The 11,115-nt window shown below is 41.0% G+C and overlaps 1 protein-coding gene across 1 annotated transcript in view; it reads left to right on the top strand.

The window, feature by feature from the left end:
- The window catches only part of UBE2R2 (ubiquitin conjugating enzyme E2R 2), a 58,674-nt gene that overhangs the window by 28,165 nt on the left and 19,394 nt on the right, over positions 1-11,115 (top strand). Inside the window, exon 2 of the mRNA XM_015560574.1 lies at positions 5,359-5,445. Within this exon, the coding sequence (XP_015416060.1) occupies positions 5,359-5,445 (87 nt within the window). The remainder of the gene's footprint in view (positions 1-5,358; positions 5,446-11,115) is intronic.

Here is an 11,115-nt window from a genome sequence, read left to right as displayed (position 1 = left end):
TGCAAATTAACCGCCATCTTGTTGGCAGTTAACTGCCAATCTTAGTTGGCAGTTAATTTGCATATAGCCCTGATTAGCCAATGAAAAGGGTATTGGTCGTACGCCAATTACCATTTTTGTCTTTTATTAGATAGGATATTCTGGAAATATGTCTATCATGATTTGCAAATATTTTCTCCCATTCTGTGGATTGTATTTTCATTTTCATTGTGGTATCTTTTGTTCATTCAGGTATCCCTGTTACATATATGCTACACATTCTATAGTTGTCCCTCCATCCTTAGGTGTTCCGTTCTGGTGTTTTTTTTCAATCTTTGCTTTTCTGTTTTCAGGGATCCTGTGGTATGTCCTCTGACTCAGAGATTCTTTCCTTAGCTATGTCTAGTCTTAATAAGCTGCCCATGCCGAAACCGGTTTGGCTCAGTGGATAGAGCGCCGGCCTGCGGACTGAAGGGTCCCGGGTTTGATTCCGGTCAGGGGCATGTGCCTGGGTTGCGGGTGCATCCCTAGTGGGGGATGTGCGGGAGGCGGCTGATCGCTGTTTCTCTCTCATTGATGTTTCTATCTCTCTCCCTTCCTCTCTGTAAAAAATCAATAAAATATATATTTTTTAAAAATAAGCTGCCCAAAAAGGCATTTTTCATTTCTATTATAGTATTTTTTAAAATCTCTAACATTTCTCTTTATTGTTTTTTTCTTATGATTCCCATCTCTTTGCTTACGTTGCCCCATCTGTTTTTGCAGATTGTCTACTTTATCCATTAGAATTTATAGGCTCCTCAAAACATTAAAAATAGAACTACCCTAGGACACAGCAGTTCCACTTCTGAGTATTTATTCAAAGAAAATGAAAACAATAACTCTAAATAATATATGCACCCCTGTGTTCATTGTTTACAGTAGCCAAGATTGGAAGCAGCCAAGTTGTCCATCAATAGAGGAATGGATAAAGAATGTGTGTGTGTGTGTGTGTGTGTACATTACTCAGCCATAAAAAAAGAATGAAATCTTGCTATTTGTGACAACCTTGATAGAGAGTATTATGTTAAGTGAAATAAATTAGAGAGAAAATGATAAATACTGTATGATTTCACTTATATGTGGAATCTAAAAAACAATAATGAAATAGAAACAAACTCATAGATGCAGAGAACAAACTGATGGTCAGGAGGGGTATTGGGAGGAAAAGAGAAGGGGTATTAAGAATTATAAGATTCCAGTTATAAAATAAGTCATGGGGACATAATGTATAGCATAGGCATAGAGTCAGTAATTCATATAACTATGTACAATGACAAGTGATTACTAGACTTATTGTGGTGACCACTTTGTACATGCCCTTGTTGAATCATCATGTTGTACATCTAAATCTAATATAATGTTCTATGTCAACTCATATTAAAAGAAATTTAACAGGAAAGAATCTGCAACATATTAGTCATAGTTGTTTTATGGTCTGATAATTCCAACATCCCTGCCAGGTCTGGTTCTGATAATTTCTCTGTCTTTTCATTTGTGATTTTCCTTTTTGTATGCTTTGTAATTTTTTCCTGATCACTGGTCATTATGTACCAGGTAAAAAGAACTGCTGTAAGATAGGCCTTAGTAATATGGTGGTGAGGTGTGGGGGTCTGGGAAGCAACCTATACTCTTATGATTAGGTCGCAGTCTTTTAGTGAGCACGTGCTTCTGGATTGTGAGCTTTCAAAAGAGTTTCAGTATTTTTCTCCCCACTTAGGGGGACAGGCTGGAATTGGGTACTGTATTTCCCTTCCCCCAGGTCATTGAGGTTCTGATTACCCCAGCAGGTTAGGCTCTAGTTAACCAGTTTTCCCTAAGGTCAGGCCTTGTTAAGGACATTTTCCTGGCTGTTTCAAAAGATATAACTCCATTTCTTTTGTATATGAATATCCAGTTGTCTCATCACAATTTGTTGACAGGCTTTTTCAAATCCCATTGAATTGTCCTTATACTAGTACCAAACTGTCCTCATCACTGTAGATTTATAGTATGTTTTGAAATAGAAAAGTGTGAATTATCTAGTTATTTTTAGATTGTTTTGGCTATTCTGGGTCCCATGAATTATTATATAAATTTTAGTACCAGTCTTTCCATTTCTGGAAAGAAGGCAACTGGAATTTTCATAGATCTCTCTTTGCCCCTCCCCTAAGCATTGTAGAGGAGCTCTGTGTGCTTCCCAGGTCATGCTTTTAATAGGTAGCTAGGCATTTGCGAACTCTGCCTTAGCCTTCACTTCCTTCCTGTACAGATCCTCACGTACAAGCATAGGTGCTAGTTTAGGGTCTTCTAATTACTTCTCATGACTTTCCTGAGTATGTGCATATAGCCTGGGCATATATGCACAACCCCACATTGTCCAGGTCTTCTAGATTCTTAGGAATTTGTCAGAGCTTTTCAAAGCTTTTATGGACTTCTAATATTCCAGCTTTTCCTATTAAAGTTTTTGTTTTGTCTGTTGTTTGACCAACCAGGCAAGTGGGTTCTTCTAGAGAACTGCCAGAAAGTTCAAATAATGACAGTTCTTTGGGAGTAAGGCTTTGAAGAAGTTCTAGTTCATTCTGTGGCTGCTGGTCTTCACTTCAAGGGTGAGCTGTTAGTATTAAGGCTATTGTGACTGTGGAGAGCAAGGCAGGGACTAGGGCAAGTTAAAACACCACAGAGTTGCCCTAACCGGTTTGGCTCAGTGGATAGAGCATCGGCCTGCGGACTGAAGGGGCCCAGGTTCGATTCTGGTCAAGGGCATGTACCTTGCTTGCGGGCACATCCCCAGTCGGGGGTGTGCAGGAGGCAACTGATCGATGTTTCTCTCTCTCCCTCTCCCTTCCCCTTTGTAAAAAATCAATAAAATATTTAAAACAACAACAACAACAAAAAACACCACAGAGTTGATTCTTACAACTTTTTACCATTTTCTAATTGCTTTTATTGAAGAAAGAATTTTTCAGGGTCCTTACTCTGCCATTTTCACTAATGTCCTTAGCAGATTTAAAACAATTTTTTAAAAATATATTTTTATTTATTCCAGGGAGGAAGGGAGAGGTAAAGAGAGATAGAAACATCAACGATGAGGGAATCATTGATTGGCTGCCTCCTGCACGCCCCCCCACTGGGGATTGAGCCCATAACCTGGGCATGACTGGAAATCAAACCTGGGATCCCTTCAGTCTGATATTCTATCTCTTCAGCCTGATGTTCTATCCACTGAGCAAAACCAGCCAGGGCTAAAAAAAATTAGTCTCCCACATGCCCCACACTGGGGATCGACCCCACAACCCAGGCATGTGCCCTGCCTGGGATTTGAACCCAGACTTCCTGGTTTATAGGTTGATGCTCAATCACTGAACACCAGCTGGGCATCATTAGCATATTTTAAAAAATATGTATTCTTTATTGATTTTTAGAGATGGAGAGAGAGAAACAAAAATATGAGAACAGAACATCAATAGGCAGTCTCCTGCATGCCCCCTCCCAGGGATCAAGCCCAGTTGTGGGCATGTGTCCTGACTGGGACTCAAATCAGAAACCTTTTGGTGCACGGGATGACACCCAACCAACTGAGCCACAATGGCCAGGGCTGTCTTTAGCTTATTTATTCTTAGCTTGTCCTTTCATTCTTTTCTTCACTCCCTTTACTGGTATTGTTAGATGAGGCCTTTTCTGGATTTTTTAATATTTGAAATATGAGATACTACCAAGGACATTCAGTGCAGCAGTATTTACAATACCAAAAGAGTGGAAAAACCCAAGTGTTCCAAAATAAAATCATTTTTAAAAAAAATGATTCATCTCGCCAAAACCGGTTTGGCTCAGTGGATAGAGCGTCGGCCTGCCGACTGAGAGGTCCCAGGTTCGATTACGGTCAAGGGCATGTACCTGGGTTGCGGGCACATCCCCAGTGGGGGATGTGCAGGAGGCAGCTGATGTATGTTTCTCTCTCATCGATGTTTCTAACTCTCTATCTCTCTCCCTTCCTCTCTGTAAAAAGATCAATAAAAAATATATTAAAAAAATGATTCATCTCTATATCCATATGATGGGACATTATGCAGATACTAACAATCATATATTTGGAGATTATTATATGACAGGAAAATGCTTATGATATAGATGGGGAAAAAACAGTATAAAACACAGTATATTGCCCTAGCAGCTTTGGCTCAGTGGTTAAAGCTTTGGCCCTTGAACTCAAGGCTCACTGGTTTGATTCTGGTCAAGGGCAGTTATCTTGGTTGCAGACTCCAACCCTGGCCCTAGTAGGGGAGCTTGTGTGGGAGGAAACCAATCGATATGTCTCTGTCTCTTTCACAGCAATGTTTCTCTCTCTCTGTCTCTCCCCCTTCCTTTTACTCTCTCTAAAAACAGTGGGGGAAAATAAATCCTCCAGTGAGTTTTAACAAAAAATATCCCCAAATACGGTATATTTAAATCTTTGAAAATAAGTTTTGTAAAGAAATAAGCATACGTATGCATCCAAAAACTATTGGAAGGAGCTATTTCAAAATGGTAGTATTTATTATCTGGGTGGTGGTTAAATTATGTGAGTAAAAAACCCCACTTTGTTCTATATATGTACTATAAGGTTATATTAATTAATTCCACTAATGTGACACACCTGTCCATAATACTGTTTTCACTCAGTATGAGTTCAATTAAAAATTACATAGCTATTGTCTGGCTGGTGTGGCTCAGTAGTTGAGCATTGACCCCATGAACCAAGAGGTCACTGGTCTGATTCCTGGTCAGGGCACACACCTGGGTTGCAGGCTCAATCCCCGGTAGGGGGTATGCAGGAGGCAGCCGATTGATAATCCTTTCTCTATCTCTTTATCTCTCTCCTTTTCTCTCTTTAATAAAAATTATGGAGCTGTTTAGTTTTGATGATTTGCCATAAACTCTTTTTTTTAAAAAAAATGTTTTATTGATTCTTTACAGAGAGGAAGGGAGAGGGATAGAGAGTCAGAAACATCGATGAGAGAGAAACATCGATCAGCTGCCTCCTGCACACTCCCCACTGGGTATGTGCCCACAACCAAGGTACATGCCCCCGACCGGAATCGAACCTGGGACCCCTGAGTCTGCAGGCTGACGCTCTATCCACTGAGCCAAACTGGTCAGGGCTGCCATAAACTCTTAATAAATATTTGAAGAGATGCTATAAGAACATACTAATAATAACCCTGGCATTGGGACTAACAAAACAATATATGAGCTGTTTTAATTCCCAGAGTCTACTCTATACATAGGAGTTTTGTTTTATTGAGGTGTAATAAGGTGAATTATTAGGCAGATGAATAACCTGTAATCTCATTTATTAGCATTTTGTGTGTTTTCTTCCAGGCGCATATTAAATTTCCTATTGACTACCCATATTCACCACCTACCTTCAGATTCTTGACCAAAATGTGGCACCCCAACATTTATGAGGTAAGAGTCATCTATCATAAATTTCTCTGAAGATTTGTTGTTTTATAATCTCAGTATGCTGTGGTAGTAGTTAATGCGATAGCCATACAGGACTATTTATGGTTTCCCACTTAGTTAGCAGTCTTTAGTTTAATTGTTCAAAATTGAAGATAGTTTTATAATACCAGTGTATATTATAGTTAAGATTAAGGCTTTAAACCAGGACTGGGGAATGTCTGCCCTACGGGCCGTATAAGGTTGCAAAATTATTTGGTCTGGCCCTGTCAAGGCATTAGAGGTGAGTTAATTAAATGTTTGACTAAATATAGCAGGCTAATTTTTAAGTTGATAATTTTGTATGGCCCTTGAATTATGTTATATCCAACTGGCCCTTGGCAGAAAAAAGATCCTTCACCCTTGCTTTAAACCTTTGCTAACGTTATAATGCATACGTGTTAACATTTGCATTTTTTAAACTTAGTAAAGTCATACAAATGTATTTGTGTACCTCTCCTCTAGCTTCACAGCAAGGGTCACCTGTTGCTATGATCAAGGATTCAGCTTTTTTTCTTTAAATATATTTTATTGATTTTTTTTAAAATATATTTTATTGATTTTTTACAGAGAGGAAGGGAGAGAGACGGAGAGAGATAGAGTTAGAAACATCGATGAGAGAGAAACATCGATCAGCTGCCTCCTGCACATCTCCCACTAGGGATGTGCCCGCAACCCAGATACATGCCCTTGACCAGAATCGAACCTGGGACCCTTTAGGGATAGATGCTGGCTGACGCTCTATCCATTGAGCCAAACCGGTTAGGGCAAGGATTCAGCTTTCTTGGGGGGATTTGTCCTACTGTATTTGGACTGCCCTCCTTTCAGGAATTGCCACAGAGCAATTGAGAGCCCGTCTTGGAATAAATTCCAGGCAAGGTTCTTTTACTGGACAAGGCCCACATGCCTGGGGAAATCGTTTCTAGTTTTGTGGATGAAATTTACTTAGCTTTGTACTAATCTGTAAGGATGCTAGAATGCTACAGAATAATATGTGGGGGCCATTCACTCTACCATTCTGTAATTTTTTTCATTGCAGTAGGGCTCTGGAGTTTATCGTTTTATTATAGCTATGACCCAAGCATTAAATTTGCTTTTATAAAAATTTTCAACCTTAGTCCTATAGTCCCTTTTTGGCCTGGTGGATATTGGGAAGCACTTTTGCTCCAGAAACAGCTATTTAGCCTTTAAAATGCTTGCAGGTGAGAAATGGAGAACTTACTCCAGGATCCTGAATTTGGATTTCAGTCTGCATAAATTAGCACACTGGAATAGCTTTACTGTTTTTCATAACCTGCTTTTTCTGTAAGGCATTATCTTCATTCTTCTTTCCTTCTTAAAACAGGACAAACTGAGTGATATAAAGTCACATTTTTCAAAAATAAAGCTCCTAGAATATTGTTTTCTTTAGTATCTTTAGTATCTGACTTAACCATAATATAGATAAACAGCTGTGAATACCTTATACTATTCTATATAACAAAGTTATCCCATTGTAGGAGAGAGAATTCTGTATAATAAAGAGGTAATATGCAAATTGACTGTCATGCCCTCACACAAGGTGGCTGCCCCCATGTAGTCACAAGATGGCCAGTTTGTGGCGAGGGGTGGAGGGGGACCAGGCCTGCAGGGGAGGGCAGTTAGGGGTGACCGGGCTGGCAGGGGAGGGCAGTTGGGGGCGACCGGGCCTGCAGGGGAGGGCAGTTGGGGGCAATTGGGCTGGCAGGGGAGCAGTTAGGTGTTGATCAGGCCGGCAGGGGAGTGATTAGGGGTGAGCAGGCTGGCAGGCAGGCGAGTGGTTGGGAACCAGCAGTCCCAGATTTTGAAAGGGATGTCCGATTGCCAGTTTACGTCCGATTCCACAGGGATCGGGACTAAACCGGCAGTTGGACATTCCCCGAGGGGTCCCAGACTGGAGAGGGTGCAAGTTGGGCTGAGGGGCACCCCTCCCGCCAGTGCACGAATTTCATGCACCAGGCCTCTAGTCCTATATAATAAAAGGGTAATATGCAAATTTACCTTAACGGCAGAATGACCAGGAATGACTGGTTGCTATGATGTGCACTGACCACCAGGGGGCAGATGCTCAATGTAGGAGCTACCCCCAGTGGTCACTGCACTCCCACAGGGGGAGCTCTGCTCAGCCACAAGCCGGGCTGAAGGCTGCAAGCACAGTGGCGGTGGTGGGAGCCTCTCCCACCTCCTCGGCAGTGCTAAGGATGTCCAACTGCCAGCTTTGGCTGATCCCCCAGGGAGTGGGCCTTAACTGGCAGGTGGACATCCCTCGACGGGTCCTGGACTGTGAGAGGGCACAGGCCAGGCTGAGGGACACCCCCCCCCCCCATGCACGAATTTTCATGCACGGGGCCTCTAGTATAGAAATAATTTACTGTTTCATAAGTTCAAACTGATATCACTTCACAAACATTTTTGTGTTCCTGTCCATTTAATAATCAAAAGTTCTTCCCTTCCAAATATGTAGTATATATAGAATTTTAAATAGCAAGAGAGAATTGGGAAGACTCCAGCTTTTGCCTTGCTTTTGAGAATTCACCTTAAAATAATGTACTCACTTTTTCCCATCTGTTTTCTAATTCTGAAACTCCTCTCAAAAAAGAAAGAAACAGCTCTGGCTGGCGTTACTAAGTGTGGTTAGAGCATCGGTATTTGCACTGAATGGTCTAAAGTTCGATTCTGGTCAAGGGCACATTCCTGGGTTGCAGGTTTGATCCCTGGTCCCGGTTGAGGCGAGTGCAAGAGAAAACCAATGGATGTGTCTCTCTCACATTGATATTTATTTCTCTTTCTCACTTCCCTCTTCCCTCCCTTCTACCCTCTAAAATTCAATGGGAAAAAGTCTTTGGGTGAGGATTTAAAAAAAAAAATAGAGAAACACAAACCAGAATAAAGGATTCAGAGCTCTGAAGGAAGAAAGTGTAGATAGATAAACCCCCTTTTCACTGTTTTTGTTTTACTACTTAGGTGTAAGCTGTTTAGTTCTGTATCAGAAGAGTCAGCATTGGATCATTATTTCAAAAAATATTTTTCATATTTATAATAAAATTTTTAACAAAATGAGGCATGTATACATATCTTACAAATATTCAGTTGTTTCCCATGCCATAAATGTTTTGTTTTAAAAGCAGCCATAGCCCTGGCCAGGTGGTTCAGTTGGTTGGAGCATTGTCCCTATAATACTAAAAAGTCATGTATTCAGTTTCCATTCAGGGCACTGATTCCCACTAAGTTAGGTTGTGGGTTCAATCCCCATTTGGGGCACATAAGGGAAGGCAGCCAATTGGGAGGCAACCAATTGATGTTTCTCTCTCACATAAATGTTTCTCATCCCTTTTTCTATGCCATTCTCCTTCTCCTCTTATTCTAGGAATGTAAAGTTTTTATAGCCCTGGCCAGGTGGTTCAGTTGGTTGGAGCATTGTCCCTATAGTACTAAAAAGTCATGTATTCAGTTTCCATTCAGGGCACTGATTCCCACTAAGTTAGGTTGTGGGTTCAATCCCCATTTGGGGCACATAAGGGAAGGCAGCCAATTGGGAGGCAACCAATTGATGTTTCTCTCACACATAAATGTTTCTCACTCTCTTCCCTTCTCTTTATCCCTCCCTCTTTTTCTCTCTTCCCCCCTCTCTCCCTTCCTCCCTCTCACTCTCCTTCTCTCTTCCCCTCTATCTCAAATCAATAACCATATCCTCAGATGAGGATAAAAAAATAAAAGAAGTGATAATTCATAGTTAGGAATCAAATTTGATGTACTCAAAGGGATCATAAGAAACTCTTCTCACATTAGTTAATTTACCTTTGCTGCATTCTGGAAAAGGTATTAGGATGGAACTTTCTGTGATTCTAGAGATTGTTGGGGCTCATGGTTCTTGGCCAAAAAGATACTCTTGGGAGTTGCTCTCTATTCACCCACCTGTGCTAGATACACAGTGGATCTCGATGTCAATTACTCTATAGTCACCAAGTACTGCCGAGTTACTTATAATTGAGGACAAAAGGGGTAAACAATGACAATAACAACAACAAGACAAAAATACAAAAGCAAATGCCTACTTAAGTTTCAAAATATGGAAATTGATGAATTTTTCGTATATCAACTCGAGCACTAAAAATAAAATATAGACTATTCCTGGTAGAAAATATTATTATGTCAAGTTTTAAAAATCATGAGACGTTGGTTGCAGTTTTATTTTATTTATTTATTTTATTGTTTTTTTTTTATGGAGAGGGATGAGAGTTAGAAACATTGATGAGAAAGAAACATTGATCAGCTGCCTCCCACTGGGGATGCACCCGCAACCAAGGTACATGCCCTTGACCGGAATTGAACCTGGGACCCCTCAGCTCGCAGGCTGACGCTCTATCCACTGAGCCAAGCCAGTCAGGGCCGTTGGTTGCAGTTTTAAACTCATCCACATACACATCACTATAGCTATAAAAGTTAAATATACTGCTGTGTTATATGAACAAATTTAATTATGTTAATATTTCCTTTATTATTGCCATATTTGTGAAATTTATAAATATCCGGGAAACTTGGAGAACAAAAGAAATTTCCCTGGCCAGTGTGGCTTGGTCATTGAGCATTGACCCATGAACCCAATTCGATTCCTGGTCAGGGTACATTCCCAGGTTCAGGGCTTGATCAGGAGGGGGCATGCAGAAGGCAAACCATCGATATTTCTGTCACTCAATCCGTCTCCCTTCTTCTCCAGAATCAATAATAAAAAAAAAAAATTAAAAAGAAATTTAATATGAACTTGTCATCAGTAAATGTACTGTACAATCTATTCCTTCTTGCTCTTTTTGTAATACTAGAAGCCTGGTGCACGGATTCGCGCACTGGTGGGGTCCCTTGGCCTGGCCTGCGCCCTCTCGCAATCTGGGACCTATCAGGGGAAGTTGAAGGCACGGTGCACAGATTCGGCCCGATCCCCGCAGGCCAAGCTGAGGGACCCCAGCAGTGCACAAATCCATGCACCAGGCCTCTGCTATGCATATAAAATCTTTGGTTAATCTCTTCCTGCTCTTCCCCTCCCCCCTTCCTTCTGAGATTCATCAGTCTGTTTCATGTTTCTATGCCTGTGTGTTGAGCGTCTGCCCCCCGGTGATCAGTGCGTGTCATAGCTACCGGTTGAACGGTCACTTAGGCTTTTATAAATATAGATGTTGAATGAAATAAAAAATAGTTTCCTGGTTATGTGTTGTATGCTCAGAATTAGACAGCCCACGAGAAACCCCATTTGTTTCACAAACCATGTTAATATGTGAAGTTTTCGTATATATTTCCTTCACTACGAATGTGATAGTTATGGGAAATCAATCTCACTGCTCTTTAGTATTTATTAAAATTTTTCAGTGCTGGCTGGTGTGACTTATTTGGTTGAGCATTGTCCCATGCACTGAGAAGTTGCTAGTTCTATTCCTGGTAGGGCACATGCCTAGGTTTTGGACTCAATCCCCAGTAGGGGGCGACAAGGTACAGCTGATTCACATTTCTCATCGATCTCTCTCTTGTTCATTGATCTCTCTCTTGCTCATCGATATCTCTTTCTCTCATCTCTCTCTCTCTCTATATATGTGTGTGTGTGTGTGTGTGTGTGTGTGTGTGTGTACA

Source organism: Myotis davidii, unplaced genomic scaffold (assembly GCF_000327345.1).
Source record: "Myotis davidii unplaced genomic scaffold, ASM32734v1 scaffold534, whole genome shotgun sequence".
In the NCBI taxonomy this organism is placed as follows: Eukaryota; Metazoa; Chordata; class Mammalia; order Chiroptera; family Vespertilionidae; genus Myotis; species Myotis davidii.
The sequence above is the reverse complement of the archived record's forward strand: the minus strand, read 5'-3'. Positions and strand labels throughout refer to the sequence as shown.